Source organism: Anomaloglossus baeobatrachus, chromosome 1, assembly GCF_048569485.1.
Source record: "Anomaloglossus baeobatrachus isolate aAnoBae1 chromosome 1, aAnoBae1.hap1, whole genome shotgun sequence".
Lineage (NCBI taxonomy): Eukaryota > Metazoa > Chordata > Amphibia > Anura > Aromobatidae > Anomaloglossus > Anomaloglossus baeobatrachus.
The window spans coordinates 54,537,904-54,556,558 of NC_134353.1; the positions used below are offsets into that span (position 1 = coordinate 54,537,904).

General features: G+C 50.3%; 1 protein-coding gene across 1 annotated transcript in view; it reads right to left on the bottom strand.

Annotated features, from left to right (window-relative positions):
- Positions 1-15,131, bottom strand: part of PTCD3 (pentatricopeptide repeat domain 3) — a 160,769-nt gene extending 145,638 nt beyond the window's left edge. Inside the window, exons 1-5 of the mRNA XM_075346792.1 lie at positions 14,931-15,131; positions 11,926-11,963; positions 11,096-11,132; positions 8,997-9,042; positions 8,832-8,900 (exon numbers count right to left, since the gene is read on the bottom strand). Of these exons, the coding sequence (XP_075202907.1) occupies positions 8,832-8,900; positions 8,997-9,042; positions 11,096-11,132; positions 11,926-11,963; positions 14,931-14,989 (249 nt within the window). The 5' untranslated portion in view covers positions 14,990-15,131. The remainder of the gene's footprint in view (positions 1-8,831; positions 8,901-8,996; positions 9,043-11,095; positions 11,133-11,925; positions 11,964-14,930) is intronic.
- Between the last annotated feature and the right edge of the window lie 3,524 nt (positions 15,132-18,655).

Below are 18,655 nucleotides of genomic sequence, written 5' to 3' on the forward strand. Positions count from 1 at the left end.
GGAATTATGGCCCTTGAGGCAGCAAGTCTGGTCGGTCTGGGAGTGCCCACGGTTGACCCACCGTGAGGTGCCACAGATCTGGGTATCACGATCACCTCGGCCAGTCTGGAGCAACGAGGATGGTGCGGCGACAGTCTGACCTGATCTTGCGTAACACTCTGGGCAGTAGTGCCAGAGGAGGAAATACATAAGGCAGTCGAAACTGCGACCAGTCGTGAACTAGCGCGTCTGCCGCCAGAGCTGTGTGATCCTTGGACCGAGCCATGAATGCCGGGACTTTGTTGTAGTGCTGAGACGCCATTAGATCGACGTCCGGCGTTCCCCAACGGCAACAGATCTCTAGAAACACGTGCGGGTGAAGACCATTCCCCTGCGTCCATGCCCTGGCGACTGAGAAAAATCTGCTTCCCAGTTTTCTACGCCCGGGATGTGAACTGCGGAGATGGTGGAGGCCGTGGCTTCCGCCCACAGCCGAATCCGCCGAACTGCTCGGAAGGCTTGACGACTGCGTGTGCCGCCCTGGTGGTTGATGTACGCAATTGCCTTGGCGTTGTCCGACTGAATTCGGATCTGCCTGCCGTCCAGCTACCGCTGGAACACCTTTAGGGCTAGATCCACTGCCCTTATCTCCAGAACATTGAACCGAGGGGAGGACTCTGTCGGAGTCCAGGTTCCCTGAGCCGAGTGGTGAAGGAAGACCGCTCCCCACCCTGACAGACTCGCGTCCGTCGTGACCCCAGCCCCGGCTGGGGGCCGGAAGGATTTTTCCTTCGCCCAGGAAGTGGAAAGAAGACACCACTGAAGAAGGGAATTTTGTTACTTACCGTAAATTCCTTTTCTTCTAGCTCTTATTGGGAGACCCAGACGATTGGGTATAGCTACTGCCCTCCGGAGGCCACACAAAGCACTACACTAAAAAGTGCAAGGCCCCTCCCCTTCTGGCTATACCCCCCCGTGGTATCACGGGTTCTCCAGTTTTAGTGCCAAAGCAAGAAGGAGGAAGCCAATAACTGGTTTAAACAAATTAACTCCGAATAACGTCGGAGAACTGAAAAACCGTTCAACATGAACAACATGTGTACCCGCAAACAACAAAAAAATCCCGAAGGACAACAGGGCGGGTGCTGGGTCTCCCAATAAGAGCTAGAAGAAAAGGAATTTACGGTAAGTAACAAAATTCCCTTCTTCTTCAGCGCTCTATTGGGAGACCCAGACGATTGGGACGTCCAAAAGCTGTCCCTGGGTGGGTAAAGAGATACCTCATGTTAGAGCTGCAAAACAGCCCTCCCCTACGGGGGTGTCACTGCCGCCTGCAGGACTCTTCTACCTAAGCTGGCATCCGCCGAAGCATAGGTATGCACCTGATAATGCTTGGTGAAAGTGTGCAGACTCGACCAGGTAGCTGCCTGACACACTTGTTGAGCCGAAGCCTGGTGTCGTAATGCCCAGGACGCACCCACGGCTCTGGTTGAGTGGGCTTTTAGCCCTGAAGGAACCGGAAGCCCCGCAGAACGGTAGGCCTCTAGAATTGGTTCTTTGATCCATCGAGCCAGGGTGGCTTTAGAAGCCTGCAACCCCTTGCGCGAACCAGCGACAAGGACAAAAAGTGCATCGGAACGGCGCATGGGCGCCGTGCGGGAAATGTAGATTCTGAGTGCTCTCACCAGATCTAGCAAACGTAAGTCCTTTTCATACCGGTGAACCGGATGAGGACAAAAGGAAGGCAAGGATATATCCTGATTAAGATGAAACGAGGATACGACCTTAGGGAGAAACTCCGGAATGGGGCGCAGCACTACCTTGTCCTGGTGGAACACCAGGAAGGGAACCTTGGATGACAGAGCTGCCAGCTCCGACACTCGCCGAAGCGATGTGATCGCAACAAGAAACGCCACTTTCTGTGACAGGCGAGAAAAGGAAACTTCCTTCAGAGGCTCGAAAGGCGGCTTCTGGAGAGCAACTAGTACCCTGTTCAGATCCCATGGATCTAACGGCCGCCTGTACGGGGGCACAATATGACAGACCCCCTGCAGGAACGTGCGCACCTTAGGAAGACGTGCTAGACGCTTCTGAAAAAACACGGATAGTGCCGAGACTTGCCCTTTAAGGGAGCTGAGCGAGAAGCCCTTTTCCAACCCCGATTGCAGGAAGGAAAGAAATTTGGGCAATGCAAATGGCCAAGGGGATACTCTCTGTGCAGAGCACCAGGATAAGAAAACCTTCCACGTTCTGTGGTAGATCTTAGCAGACGTTGACTTCCTAGCTTGTCTCATTGTGGCTACGACTCCTTGAGATAATCCTGCGGACGCTAGGATCCAGGACTCAATGGCCACACAGTCAGGTTCAGGGCCGCAGAATTCTGATGGAAAAACGGCCCTTGGGACAGTAAGTCTGGTCGGTCTGGCAGTGACCACGGTCGACCGACCGTGAGATGCCACAGATCCGGATACCACGACCTCCTCGGCCAGTCTGGGGCGACGAGTATGACGCGGCTGCAATCGGATCTGATCTTGCGTAACACTCTGGGCAAGAGTGCCAGAGGTGGGAAGACGTATGGGAGCCGGAACTGCGACCAATCTTGAACTAATGCGTCTGCCGCCAGAGCTCTTTGATCGCGCGACCTCGCCATGAATGCTGGGACCTTGTTGTTGTGCCGGGACGCCATTAGGTCGACGTCCGGCACTCCCCATCGGCGACAGATTTCCTGAAACACGTCCGGGTGAAGGGACCACTCCCCTGCGTCCATGCCCTGGCGACTGAGGAAGTCTGCTTCCCAATTTTCTACGCCTGGGATGTGAACCGCGGATATGGTGGAGGCTGTGTCCTCCACCCACATTAGAATGCGCCGGACTTCTTGGAATGCTTGCCGACTGCGCGTCCCTCCTTGGTGGTTGATGTATGCCACCGCTGTGGAGTTGTCCGACTGGATTCGGATCTGCTTTCCTTCCAGCCACTGTTGGAAGGCCAGTAGGGCAAGATACACTGCCCTGATTTCCAGAACATTGATCTGAAGGGTGGACTCCTGCGGAGTCCACGTCCCCTGGGCCCTGTGGTGGAGAAACACTGCTCCCCACCCTGACAGACTCGCATCTGTCGTGACCACTGCCCAGGATGGGGGCAGGAAGGATCTTCCCTGAGACAATGAGGTGGGAAGGAGCCACCATTGTAGAGAGTCCTTGGCCGTCTGGGAAAGAGAGACTTTCCTGTCCAGGGACGTTGACTTCCCGTCCCATTGGCGGAGAATGTCCCATTGAAGTGGACGCAGATGAAACTGCGCAAAGGGAACTGCTTCCATGGCTGCCACCATCTTCCCGAGGAAGTGCATGAGGCGCCGTAAGGGGTGCGGCTGGCCTTGAAGGAGGGATTGCACCCCTGTCTGTAGGGACCGCTGCTTGCTCAGCGGAAGCTTCACTCTCGCTGCTCGAGTATGAAACTCCATGCCAAGATACGTTAGCGACTGTGACGGTGACAGATTCGACTTTGGAAAGTTGATGATCCATCCGAACGTCTGTAGAGTCTCCAGCGTAGCATGTAGACTGAGTTGGCATGCCTCTTGAGAGGGTGCCTTGACAAGTAGATCGTCCAGGTAAGGGATCACCGAGTGTCCCTGAGAGTGCAGGACTGCTACCACCGCCGCCATGACCTTGGTGAAGACCCGGGGGGCTGTCGCCAGACCGAATGGCAGAGCTACGAACTGAAGATGGTCGTTTCCTATCACAAAACGTAGAAAACGTTGATGTTCTGTAGCAATTGGCACGTGGAGATAAGCATCTTTGATGTCTATTGAGGCAAGGAAGTCTCCTTGAGACATTGAGGCAACGACAGAGCGGAGGGTTTCCATCCGGAACCGTCTGGCGTGCACATGTTTGTTGAGCAGCTTTAGATCTAGAACAGGACGGAACGAGCCGTCCTTTTTTGGAACCACAAAGAGATTGGAGTAAAACCCTCGCCCTTGTTCCTGAGGCGGTACAGGAACCACTACTCCTTCCGCTCTTAGGGAGTCCACCGCCTGCAGCAGGGCATCTGCTCGGTCTGGATGTGGGGAGGTTCTGAAGAACCGAGCTGGAGGACGAGAACTGAACTCGATTCTGTACCCGCGAGACAAAATGTTTGTCACCCACCGGTCTTTGACCTGTGACATCCAAATGTCGGAAAAGCGGGAGAGCCTGCCCCCGACCGGAGATGCGGAGGGGGGGGGCTGGAAGTCATGAGGTAGCCGCTTTGGAAGCGGTTCCACCATTTGCTTTCTTGGGGCGTGCGTGAGCCCGCCAGGAATCTGAGACTCTTTGCGTCCTCTGAGTCCCTTTGGACGAGGAGAATTGTGTCTTGCCCGAACCTCGAAAGGACTGAAACCTCTGCTGCCATTTTTTCTGCTGAGGTTTGTTTGATCTGGGCTGGGGTAAGGAAGAGTCTTTACCCTTGGACTGTTTAATGATGTCAGCCAATGGCTCGCCAAACAGTCTATCTCTAGATAAAGGCAAGCTGGTTAAACATTTTTTGGAACCAGCATCTGCTTTCCAGTCCTTTAACCACAAGGCTCTGCGCAAAACTACCGAATTGGCGGACGCCATTGAGGTGCGGCTGGTCGATTCTAGGACCGCATTGATAGCGTAAGACGCAAACGCAGACATCTGCGAGGTAAGGGACGCCACTTGCGGCGCCGCTGGATGTATGATAGCATCCACTTTTGCTAAACCAGCTGAAATAGCTTGGAGTGCCCATACGGCTGCGAATGCTGGAGCAAACGACGCGCCGATAGCTTCATAGACAGATTTTAACCAAAGGTCCATCTGTCTGTCATTGGCATCCTTAAGTGAAGCGCCATCCTCCACTGCAACTATGGATCTAGCTGCAAGTTTGGAAATCGGGGGGTCTACTTTTGGACACTGGGTCCAGCGCTTGACCACATCAGGGGGGAAAGGAAAACGTGTATCCTTAGAACGTTTAGAGAAACGCCTTTCTGGATGAGCGTCGTGTTTCTGGATTGATTCTCTGAAGTCAGAGTGATCCAAGAAAGCACTCAATTTACGCTTGGGATAGAGGAAACGAAACTTCTCCTGCTCTGCAGCTGCCTCCTCTGCAGAAGGGGCTGGGGGAGAAATATCCAACAGCCTATTGATGGCTGAGATAAGATCGTTCACCATGGCGTCCCCATCCGGGGTATCCAGATTGAGAGGGGTTCCAGGATAAGACTCCTGATCACTCTCTTCAGACGCATCACAGGGCGACTGATTGCGCTGAGACCCTGAGCAGTGTGATGACGTTGAGGGTCTTTCCCAGCGAGCTCGCTTAGGGTGGCTGGGGCTATCATCTGAGTCATAATACTCAGCTTGGGAAGCCGGGAACCCCCTTGCAGTCTGGACTAATTCCAACTGAGGGGGATTAGAGGACAGAGACCTCGCCGTGTCCATAGACTGAGCCCCAGTCATGGATTGCAAAGTTTCAAGGATTTTTGCCATAGTCACAGACATTCCATCAGCAAAAGCTGCAAAGTCTGTCCCTGACACCGGGGCAGGACTTACAAGCGTCTCAACCTGGGTCACTACCCCTCCGGACTCCGGCTGGCGAAGCAGCACCGGATCTGAGCATTGCACACAATGGGGGTCTTTGGAACCTGCTGGTAGAGCAGCCCCACATGCAGCACACGCAATGTACACAGCCCTAGCCTTGGCAGCCTTGCGTTTTGTGGATGACATGTTGCTGCCTCCTCAGAGCGATCTGGGGTATCCAGCCAGGAAGCGACCTCACAGTGCAAGAAATCACTAAATATATATATCTGGTGACACAGTACACCAATACACAGTGAGGCACTAGAGGGGCCAGCTGAAAAGCCGCTTACCGCCCGCTTAAGAGCGGGTGTGTGGTATCCAAAAGCCCCCTAGTCCAGGTCTCCCAGAGCCTTGCGTCCTTCCTCCAGCCAGACTGCATGTAATGGCTGCCGGCGTTCTGAGAGAGGAGGGGGGGCGGGCCCTGGGCGTTCCTGGCTAAGAGCGGGAAGCCTGCTTCCCTCTGTGCCTAGTGAGAGGGCTGGAGCATGTAAATCAGGCTCCAGCCCTCGTCGCTGCGGTGAAACAGCGTCTCTCCCCTACCCTGATTGACAGGGTGGGGGCGGGAACGAAGCGGAGCTAGGCCGCAAAAGCCGGGGACTGGATTTATAAACGCCGCCGCCGTAAAAGCGCGGTCGGCGTGTCCCCGGCGCACCACAAGTCACAGCAGCGCCGCCCGGTCCAGTGGGGGTCGGCGCTGCGTTCCCACACTACAAAGTCCCCCAGTAAACTGTAGGGACACTAACTCCCACGTTACGGTCCCCGGCGCACTACAACACCCAGCCAGCCCGGAGTGTGTCTGTGCCTGCCGGGGACACAGAGTACCTGTATGATGCAGGGCCATGTCCCTGATTGTACTCCTGCTCCGTATCCATCAGGTGCTATGGGTCTGTGGATGGAGCCCGGCGTCAGAGCTTAGAGGCCGGCAGGATCCCACTTCCACAGAGCCCTACAAGGGGATGTGGAAGGAAAACAGCATGTGGGGCTCCAGCCCCTGTACCAGCAATAGGTACCTCAACCTTACAACACCATCCACGGGTGAGAAGGGAGCATGCTGGGGGCCCTATATGGGCCCTCTTTTCTTCCATCCGAAATAGTCAGCAGCTACTGCTGACTAAAATCTGTGGAGCCTTGCGTGGATGTCTGACCTCCTTCGCACAAAGCTTGAAAACTGGAGAACCCGTGATACCACGGGGGGGTATAGCCAGAAGGGGAGGGGCCTTGCACTTTTTAGTGTAGTGCTTTGTGTGGCCTCCGGAGGGCAGTAGCTATACCCAATCGTCTGGGTCTCCCAATAGAGCGCTGAAGAAGAGAGGTTTTGCTGCAAGGGAAAGAGAGACGTTCTTGTCTAGGGACTTCGACCTCCTGTCCCATTTGCGGTGTCCGATAGAATCGGACGCAGACGAAACTGCGCAAGGGAACTGCCTCCCTTGCTGTCACCATCTTCCTGGGACAGTGCATGAGGCGCCTCAAGGGGTGACTGGGCCCGAAAGAGAGATTGCGCCCCTGTCTGTAGTGAACGCTGACTATGCAGCGGAAGCTTCACCATCGCTGAGAGAGTATAAAACTCCATCCCGAGATAAGTCAGTGATTGGGTCGGTGTCAGTTTTGACCTTGGAATTTTGATGATCCACCCAAACCCCTGGAGAGTCTCCAGAGCAATGGTCAGGTTGTGTTGACATGCCACCCAGGAGGGTGTCTTGACTAGAGGATCGTCTAGGTAAGTGATCACCGAGTGGCCCTGTAGGACCGCCACCACTGCTGCCATGACCTTGGTGAAGACCCGTGGGGCTGTCGCCCGGCCGAATGGCAGTGCCACGAACTGAAGGTGTTCATCCCTGATGGCGAAACGCAGAAAGCGTTGAAGCTCGGGTGTGATCGGCACATGGAGATAAGCATCCTTGATGTCAATTGATGCTAGGAAGTCTCCTTGTGACATCGAGACTTCAGAGTGTTCCTATGAAAAAGTGCATCGGCTCGCTCGGGGAGCGGAGATGTTCTGAAGAAACGAGTCTGAGGACGAGCGCAGAGCTCTATCCTGTAACCGTGAGACAGAATGTCTCTCACCCATCGGTCTTGGACTGTGGCAAGGACGAGACTGTCTAGTAACTTCATCCAATTGCTCGCCAAACAAACGGTCGCCATAAAAATGGCAAACCGGTTAAGAACTTCTTGGAAGCAGAGCCTGCCTTCCATTCACGTAGCCACATGGCCCTGCAGACTGCCACTGAATTGGTGGATGCTACCGCTGTACGGCTCGCAGAGTCCAGGAACGGCGTTCATGGCGTAGAACGAAAAAACCTACGCCTGAGAAGTGAAGGACACAACCTGCGTGGCAGAGTTATGTGCAACCGCAATAATCTCAGCCGGAGAAGCTGAGATAGCTTGGAGTACCCTCACGGCTGCGAAGGCTGGAGCAAAAGATGCGACTATGGCTTCATAGATGGATTTCATCATAAGCGTTATTTGCCTGTCAGTGGCATTCGTGAGAGATGGACAACTGCCCCTACTACAGATCTTGCCGCCAGCCTAGAGACTGGAGGATCCACTCTGTGACACTGAGCCCAACCGTTAAGCACGTCAGGGGGGAAAAGGGTAACGCGTGTCAATAAGGCGCTTAGTAAGCGCTTGTCCGTCAAGTTCTGTGCTACTGGACGGCCCCTCTGGAGCTAGAGTGATCGAAACACGCACTCCTGATGAAGTCGGGGAAGGTTCCCAGCGGGCCCGCTTAGCCTATCATAGGCCGCGGTCCCCTCCTTCGCACAAAGCATAAAAACTGAGGAGCCCGTGATGCACGGGAGGGTGTATAGCAGAGGGGAGGGGTTACACTTTTTAAAGTGTAATACTTTGTGTGGCCTCCGGAGGCAGAAGCTATACACCCAATTGTCTGGGTCTCCCAATGGAGCGACAAAGAAATAAATAATAAATAAAATATAAATACACACAAAAATTGTACACAGCGCGGAGGGAAATCACACAGAACTAGTGATTACTGACAAATGCAACCGACAAGCTATGGGCCCCTATATACACCTGCCATCTCATGTTTATGGGGGCCTCCCGACGCTACCCAGACATGACGTTGGGGGGCATGAAGGATCATTTAACATCCATCAGAACACAAGGATTGGATTTAAGCCGGAATAAGAGGTGTATATCAGAAGCTTTATCAGTTTTTCTCCAAGGAAACACATGCACGCTCAGTCCCACAGAGCATGCACGTGTATGGGACGGGTCGGGAGTGAACGAGGTTACGCTATAACCTGACATGACATTGTATCTTACATAATCTGTGGACATGCTGGGGATGAGGTAAGGGTCATCCTGAAAGGTGTAGGAGGCCGAGGTTGGATCCTGTAATAGAAGCAGAGAGGGAAGAGTTTATTCTGAACAGTAATAAAATATACATCTAACATTAAAAAAAACAACAAACAAAATGTAAAACCTTACATGATTGACCGTGTACGCCAGGGCCTGCAGGACCGCCGTCTTGTCCCTACAGAGGGGTACAGTAATGAAAGAGGGGTGAGAAGATGGTGACATCAAACACATTAGATCGAGGCTGATCACACTGCAGGAAGAACAGTAGCATTGCATGGTGGCCATTCACAGAGACAACCAGGTAACACAGGACAGTCCCAAGTATGAGAGAAAGGAGAAGAAAAGGGAGAGAAGAAGAAGAAAAGGGAGAGAAGAAGAAGAAAAGGGAGAGAAGAAGAAGAAAAGGGAGAGAAGAAGAAGAAAAGGGAGAGAAGAAGAAGAAAAGGGAGAGAAGAAGAAGAAAAGGGAGAGAAGAAGAAGAAAAGGGAGAGAAGAAGAAGAAAAGGGAGAGAAGAAGAAGAAAAGGGAGAGAAGAGGAAGAAAAGGGAGAGTAGAAGAAAAGGGAGAGAAGAAGAAGAAAAGGGAGAGTAGAAGAAGAAAAGGGAGAGTAGAAGAAGAAAAGGGAGAGTAGAAGAAGAAAAGGGAGAGTAGAAGAAGAAAAGGGAGAGAAGAAGAAGAAAAGGGAGAGAAGAAGAAGAAAAGGGAGAGAAGAAGAAGAAAAGGGAGAGTAGAAGAAGAAAAGGGAGAGTAGAAGAAGAAAAGGGAGAGTAGAAGAAGAAAAGGGAGAGAAGAAGAAGAAAAGGGAGAGTAGAAGAAGAAAAGGGAGAGTAGAAGAAGAAAACGGAGAGTAGAAGAAGAAAAGGGAGAGTAGAAGAAGAAAAGGGAGAGAAGAAGAAGAAAAGGGAGAGAAGAAGAAGAAAAGGGAGAGTAGAAGAAGAAAACGGAGAGTAGAAGAAGAAAAGGGAGAGTAGAAGAAGAAAAGGGAGAGAAGAAGAAGAAAAGGGAGAGAAGAAGAAGAAAAGGGAGAGAAGAAGAAGAAAAGGGAGAGTAGAAGAAGAAAAGGGAGAGTAGAAGAAGAAAAGGGAGAGAAGAAGAAGAAGAAAAGGGAGAGAAGAAGAAGAAGAAAAGGGAGAGAAGAAGAAGAAAAGGGAGAGAAGAAGAAGAAAAGGGAGAGAAGAAGAAGAAAAGGGAGAGAAGAAGAAGAAAAGGGAGAGAAGAAGAAGAAAAGGGAGAGAAGAAGAAAAGGGAGAGAAGAAACGGGAGAGAAGAAACGGGAGAGAAGAAACGGGAGAGAAAAAACGGGAGAGAAAAAACGGGTGAGAAAAAACGGGAGAGAAGAAACGGGAGAGAAGAAACAGAAGGAAGAAACGGGAGAGAAGAAACGGGAGAGAAGAAACGGGAGAGAAGAAACGGGAGAGAAGAAACGGGAGAGAAGAAACGGGAGAGAAGAAACGGGAGAGAAGAAACGGGAGAGAAGAAACGGGAGAGAAGAAACGGGAGAGAAGAAACGGGAGAGAAGAAACGGGAGAGAAGAAAAGGGAGAGAAGAAAAGGAAGAGAAGAAAAGGGAGGAGGAGGAAGAGGAGAGGAGGAGCAAGAGGAGGAGCAAGAGGAGGAGCAAGAGGAGGAGGAGTAAGAGGAGGAGGAGCAAGAAGAGGAGCAAGAAGAGGAGGAATAAGAAGAGGAGGAAGAGGAGGAGGAAGAGGGGGATAAGGAGGAGGATAAGGAGAAGGAAAAGGAGAAGGAAAAGGAGAAGGTTGATGATGATTATGATAAGGAGGAGGAGGAGAAGGAAGATGATGATGATGATGATGATGATAAGGAGGAGGAGGATGATGATGATGATAATGATAATAAGGAGGACGAGAAGGATGATGATGATGATGATGATAAGGAGGATGATGATGATGATAAGGAAAAGGATGATGATGATGATAATAAGGAGGAGGAGAAGGATGATGATGTTGATGATGATAATGATAAGGAGGAGAAGGATGATGATGTTGATGATGATAATGATAAGGAGGAGAAGGATGATGATGATGATAATGATAAGGAGGAGGAGGAGAAGGATGATGATGATTATAAGGAGGAGAGGGATGATAAGGAGGAGAAGGAAAAAGGAGAAGGAGGAGGAAGAGGCTCCTGAGCAGATGCTGCCCCTGAAAGGTGGCCATACACCCCTACCATGACTGGTTCTACCTCTAGTTACATATAAAGGCCACTGACCAGGTCTTTCTTCTTGGAAGTTCGATTTCTTCAGTAGCTTAAAAAGAGTACAATAAAATAACAGGTGAGCGCATGAATACACTGTGTTCTATCACACGGGAAGTGTATGGAGAATAACATTGAACCCAATACAGAAATATTGTAAATATGTCAAACTTCTGCCCACTATTCGTGCTGTTTATGCTTCAGTTCTCTGGGGGTGCACAAACTTTTTGAATCCTAGAAACGACATTATAAGATTTTACCACTTCCAAGGGTCATATTTAAAAAACTAACATAAAAAAACAACTAATGGGTTATTGCCATTAATTTATTATAAATGTGTCCTCAGTGGGGGGGTTCTCTAATAATGGGACAAGTTAGGCGGCGTTCACACGTGTGAGTATGGACCACGGTGCAAAGAGCAGCCCATGCCGCTGCTGAGCTCAGGTCAGGAGACCCTCGGACGGTCCGTACTCCGCTCTATAAAGTGGTGGTATTCCTATCTCTCACAAGCACATGCCCCCAGGTTATGAATGGTGGGCTCAGCGCAGTGTCCTTTTTCCCTCCATGGGGCAGGGGACGTAGATTAGAAGCCCCATCTGTCTCACTAGTTCCAGATGGACCTGAAATCACTACAGACAATCACTGGCTGCAGCAGTGACCAACACATCCAACCACTGCGGCCAGTGATTGGCAGCAGTGGTCACATGTCTGTCTGGATCAACCAGGAATTACTGAGACTGGCGGGGAACCTGATTAGCATTGGAAGAGGAGTGGTGGGTATCATTCACCGACAGCAGAGACCAGTTTTATACATGGTGGAGTAGCCGCTGAGATCAAGGACTCACCTGTAGCCGCATGATGGCTGCTGCTCTGACACAGACACCTGCAGAAAACAACGGTCACATCAGTGCACAGAGGACACATCCCGGGCTCCGCACAGGGGCCACATTACTAGGATACATCGGCAGTGCGTCAAACCAACATGGTGCCCCTTTGTCATTTATTAAATAAATAAATAAATCTTTAAATAAATCTTTATTTTTATATATATATATTTTTATTAAAGTCAATAGCCCTCCAAATATGTCATCAGTGTGGGCATAGGGACCTTCAATGTCGTAAAGAGAAGAGGGGGCAGGAGACATCAGAAAGGATCAGGCATGCCCGTTTCCAACATGTCCAATCTTCTGTTCCCGCACAGGATTAGCAGCCATTAGTATCTGACAGCAAATATGCATGCTTAAAGTACTTTCTCCACAAGTGGTAGATGGTGGCTGTATTACACAGCCGGCATCTGTGTCCAATAGCCATGGCCGGAGCTCAGCTCCAAAAACAGAGGATAATCATTTAGTTGCTGATATCTGACAGAACTGAGGCAGTGTACAATCGTCCCCTCGGTGGGATAACATGGCAGCTGGGGGCCTGCTGAAGCACCCACACTGCCACAATAGCAAGCGGAAGCTCATCGGAGACTATGATCAACCCACTCAACCCAGCGATACAAGGATTCGTCAGTCAGTGAAACGCGCGTCGAGGCGCGCACACCCTCCAAACGTCCCCTGTCTTTACCATCTGACCATCATGTCTCAAGGTGTTGTATGGGCTTTCTTGCCTATTATTATCTCATTACATTTACCGCTATTCGCAGCAACTGATTATTTGGTGTCTGATCCCGCACAAATTCAGTATAAGTGACTTCATTATTGCTATAATTGCCATATTGCATCAGTGCGGGATTAGCGGTGCCTGTTTCTATACTGCGGTTTTTATTTGGCTGTATTTATGCTGCGTGTGTATCGTATGCAGTGATGTATGAGCACTTAGCTGGGCGATGTCTGTAGGCCGTGTGTGTTTTTTATTGTTTTGTCCTTTGGTGGCTGTTGTCATCTTAGCCACCATCATTTTTTCAGTCTCAATAAATATTTTCTAATCATACTCCTTGGTCCTTGTTTTTCTGGTTTCCCCCTTGGTATTATTATAGCGATAATATTTCTTGGGGTATTCCTTTTTTCTGGGTTTATAGTTTCACTTTTGAACCGGTTTCCTTTTAGGAAATATTAGTAGACCTTTGATGGTTCATACATAGTCTGGTCTTTTCTGTATTAACATATGGAGCCGGGACGAGAGAGAAACAAGACAGAAGAAGAATCAACACCTTGGAAATGTGCTGGAAAAGGAGGTTATCACATCAACCATGGATGGCAAGAAGATCGACCAAGCCAAGCCAGACAGGTCACGTGAAGCAAGGATCACAAAGCTATGACTACCTCGGGAGCGTCATACGAAGAGAGCGATCACTGGAGAAGGACATCATGGTGGGAAGAAAAGAAGGAACAAGGCCAAGAGGAAGACAAGCAACCTGATGGCTTTATAGCTAACAGTGGACCTATCCATCTAGGCAGAGAAGAGCCCTGGTGGACCTATCCATCTAGGCAGAGAAGAGCCCTGGTATCCATCTAGGCGGAGAAGACTCTAGTGGACCTATCCATCTAGGCGGAGAAGAACCCAGGGGACCATATCTATCTAGGCGGAGAAGAACCCAGGGGACCATATCCATCTAGGCGGAGAAGAACCCAGGGGACCATATCCATCTAGGCGGAGAAGAACCCAGGGGACCATATCCATCTAGGCGGAGAAGAACCCAGGGGACCATATCCATCTAGGCGGAGAAGAACCCCGGTGACCGTATCCATCTAGGCGGATAAGAACCCAGGGGACCATATCCATCTAGGCGGAGAAGAACCCAGGGGACCATATCCATCTAGGCGGAGAAGAACCCCGGTGACCGTATCCATCTAGGCGGAGAAGAACCCCGGTGACCGTATCCATCTAGGCGGAGAAGAACCCCGGTGACCGTATCAATCTAGGCGGAGAAGAACCCCGGGGACCATATCCATCTAGGCGGAGAAGAACCCCGGGGACCATATCCATCTAGGCGGAGAAGAGCCCTGGTGAGCGTATCCATCTAGGTGGAGAAGAACCCCGGTGGCCCTATCCATCTAGGCGAAGACCCTGGAGGACCTATCCATCTAGGCGGAGAAGAGCCCTGGTGGACCTATCCATCTAGGCGAAGAGCCCTGGTGACCCTATCCATCTAGGTGGAGAAGAACCCCGGTGGCCCTATCCATCTAGGCGGAGAAGAACCCCGGTGACCGTATCCATCTAGGCGGAGAAGAACCCCGGTGACCGTATCCATCTAGGCGGAGAAGAACCCCGGTGGCCCTATCCATCTAGGCGAAGACCCTGGTGGACCTATCCATCTAGGCGGAGAAGAGCCCTGATGACCCTATCCATCTAGGCTGAGAAGACCCTAGTGGACCTATCCATCTAGGCAGAGAAGAACCCCGGTGACCGTATCCATCTAGGCGGAGAAGAACCCCGGTGACCGTATCCATCTAGGCGGAGAAGAACCCCGGTGACCGTATCCATCTAGGCGGAGAAGAACCCCGGTGACCGTATCCATCTAGGCGGAGAAGAACCCCGGTGGCCCTATCCATCTAGGCGAAGACCCTGGCGGACCTATCTAGGCTGCACAAGATTGTCCTACAGAGCATTCATCCATCAAGTCGCCATGGCTCGAGATTCAGCTGAGCCCTTGTACAGATATATGGAAAGAAGAAAAAAAAATATGGCTCTATAAAGAAGAAGAGGATGTAAAAAATATATAAAAAAATGAAAAGGGTAAAAGCAAAAAATTGCACGTCGGGAAGGGGTTAATGCCACCATATTCAATGACGTTCATGATGTCTGCCCGCGTCTGTACAGAAGAGCAGAGGACAGAAGCCCGTGCACCGCACCGCACCGACACAGCCCCGCACACGGCCCCCTCCCCCAATGCACCGGTCTCTACCTGAGCAGCGCCGCTGTACGGAACCGAACAGCTCCCAGCCTCACACAGGGCAGCGCCATGACACCAGACAAGGACTGTACCACCTACACGAGAAAAGAGGGGCGCTCATTATCCCAACCCGAACTACATCAAGCCGCTAGAATAACCCAGACTGTGCATCATTTTTGCCCAAATGTAAACGATATTCTGCGTCACTGTTCTGACGCTAATCGGTAGAAACAAAGTACCGTCCCCTCCCTCCCTCCTGAACAATATGGTACGTTCCACTTCCGGGTCACGCACGTGTGTTTAGTGCCCTTGATAGAGTGAAGTCGCGTAGTAAGTACTAATGACCTGATTGGTTGTGGTCTATAGCAACCAATCAACGCTTTGCTTTCATTTACTTATGCGAAGCTTGGTTGCTATGGGCAACAAAGACTGTAGTGAAAATCTGCAAGAAAAACAATAAAACAGTGTGTGTGACCCCAGATTTTTTTTATTTTTTTTTGGGGGGGGTATCTGCTATTTATTAAACTAATAAAGAGATCAATTGGAAAAAAAATCTAAAATTGCTGTAAAAAAAAAAGCATAAAAAATCATATAAAAATGTCACAGTTTTACCCAAATTTATTTAAAAAAACTAAAACACAATAACCCAGCACCACAGCATTGTGTGTACATACCTCACAAGTTTCGGGATCAAAATGTAGATCAGTAATCTGCTTTGTTTTTTGTCTTTTTGCATTTTTTTACGCTTTTTCCATTTTTTTCAGCGTTGTTTTTTTTTTTACATATCTTTTCCAAAGCCTTTTTTTCAGTGCGCAGAGTTGTTGCTATTCCGCACTTTTAAAAGCAATTGCAAATTTACGTGTTTTTTTTTCCAGGCTTTGCATTGACGTTGACGTTTTGCATGGATTTTAAAGCAGATTCTTTTGCAAAATCCACATAAAAAAAAAAACAAAAAAATAACTTCAAAACTCATAAAGGAAACCTCAAAACTGACACATGCTGCCCAAACCGTGGGTGAGATATATCGGGCACTGGCTGTATTATCCCAGCCAGGTATGGGTGACTTTGAAACCCTGCGGTGTCAGAGAAATAACTACTTTTCAAAGCTGCCAAGCACCGAGCCGCACTGTACACTGGACAGACATGCGGACAAGCGGGTATCAGCTCTCAGGTTCATTCTGCACACGGTTTGGGCAGCATGTATCAACTCTTAGGATCCCTCTCTCCACGGTTTGGGCAGCATGTATCAACTCTTAGGATCCCTCTCTCCACGGTTTGGGCAGCATGTATCAACTCTTAGGATCCCTCTCTCCACGGTTTGGGCAGCATGTATGATCTCTCAGGTTCCCTCTGTCCATCGTTTGGGCAGCATATATGATCTCTCAGCTTCCCTCTGTCCATGGTTTGGGCAGAATGTATCAGCTCTCAGGTTCCTTCTGTCCACGGTTTGGGCAGCATGTATCAGCTCTCAGGTTCCTTCTGTCCATGATTTGGGCAGCATGTATCAGCTCTCAGGTTCCCTCTGTCCATAGTTTGGGCAGCATGTATCAGCTCTCAGGTTCCTTCTGTCCATGATTTGGGCAGCATGTATCAGCTTTCAGGTTCCCTCTGTCCATGGTTTGGGCAGCATGTATCAGCTCTCAGGTTCCCACTGTCCACAGTTTGGTTAGCATGTATCAGCTCTCCTCTGTCCACGGTTTGGGAACATGTATCAGCTCTCAGATTCCCACTGTCCACGGTTTGGGCAGCATGTATCAGCTTTACTCTGTCCACGGTTTGGGAACATGTATCAGCTCTCAGGTTCCCTCAGTCCACAGTTTGGGTAGCATGTATCAGCTCTCAGATTCCCACTGTCCACGGTTTGGGCAGCATGTATCAGCTCTCAGGTTCCCTCTGTCCACAGTTTGGGCAGCATGTATCAGCTCTCAGATTCCCACTGTCCACGGTTTGGGCAGCATGTATCAGCTTTCCTCTGTCCACGGTTTGGGAACATGTATCAGCTCTCAGGTTCCCTCATTCCACAGTTTGGGCAGCATGTATCAGCTTTCCTCTGTCCATGGTTTGGGAACATGTATCAGCTCTCAGGTTCCCTCATTCCACAGTTTGGGCAGCATGTATCAGCTCTCAGGTTCCCTCAGTCCACAGTTTGGGCAGCATGTATCAGCTCTCAGGTTCCCTCAGTCCACAGTTTGGGCAGCATGTATCAGCTCTCAGGTTTTCTTAGTCCACGGTTTGGGCAGCATGTATCAGCTCTCCTCTGTCCTCAGTTTGGGCAGCATTTTTCAGCTCTCAGGTTCCCTCAGTCCACAGTTTGGGCAGCATGTATCAGCTCTCAGGTTCTCTCAGGCCACAGTTTGGGCAGCATGTATCAGCTCTCCTCTGTCCTCAGTTTGGGCAGCATTTTTCAGCTCTCAGGTTCCCTCAGTCCACAGTTTTGGTAGCATGTATGAGATCTCAGGTTCCCTCAGTCCACAGTTTGGGCAGCATGTATCAGCTCTCCTCTGTCCTCGGTTTGTGCAGCATTTTTCAGCTCTCAGGTTCCCCCTCAGTGTTCCAAAATGGACCATATAACATTTTTCTTAGGCCTAGAAGGAGCTGGGCTTCGGCTGAGTTCACATATCCTGTAATCATCTGTTAGAGCGGATCCTGCAGAAATCCGTTGGGGAAAAAAAAACAAACAGATCCGGCAAACCTTAACATTGGAGTCTATGGAGAATGGATCCGTTAACGGATTGCTATTTGTCTTCCATTTGCAACGGATCCTGTAAGAAAACAACGGATCCGTGACAAATACAAGTAAAACGGATGACAAAATAGCAATCTGTTAACAGATCCGTTCTCCATAGGCTCCCATGTTAAAAAAAAACAAACAAATTCGGCAGATATCAGTAATGGACAAAAATTTGTGTTTGCAGAACTTTTTTCCCAAGGGATCTCTGCAGGATCCGTTCTTAAGGCTGCTTTACACGCAACGACATTGCTAATGTGATCTCGTTGGGGTCACGGAATTCGTGACGCACATCCAGCCTCGTTAGCGACGTTGTTGCGTGTGAAACACACGAACGTCCGTTAAAGATCAAAATTACTCACCTAATCGTTGACGCGTCGTTCCTTTCCCGATTATTGTTGCTCTTGCAGGACGCTGGTTGTTTGTCGTTCCTGCGGCAGCACACATTGCTACGTGTGACACCGCAGGAACATCACCGTACCTGCGGCCACCGGCAATGAGGAAGGAAGGAGGTGGGCGGGATGTTCGTCCCGCTCATCTCCGCCCCTCCGCTTCTATTGGGCGGCCACTTAGTGACGCCGCACGAACCGCCCCCTTAGAAAAGAGGCGGTTTGCCGGCCACAGTGACGTCGCTAGGCAGGTAAGTATGTGTGACGGGTGTAAGTGATGTGAACCATGGGCAGCGATTTGCCCGTGACGCACAACCGACGGGGGCGGGTACGCTCGCTAGCGATATCGCTGCGTGTAAAGTGCCCTTTAGTCGATCAAGAATTGTGTATTTTAGAGACACTATGACTAAAATATTGATACATCAGTGGTGGTCCAACACCCAGCAATTAACTGATATCTGGTCATAAGGCGGACAGAAGTACACAGCGTACAGCTTTGATAGACTTATGCGGGCTTTACACGAGACGATATATCGTGCGATATGTCGTCGGGGGTCACGGTTTTCGTGACGCACATCCGGCATAGCGCACAACGTCGTCTCATGTGACACCTCCGAGCG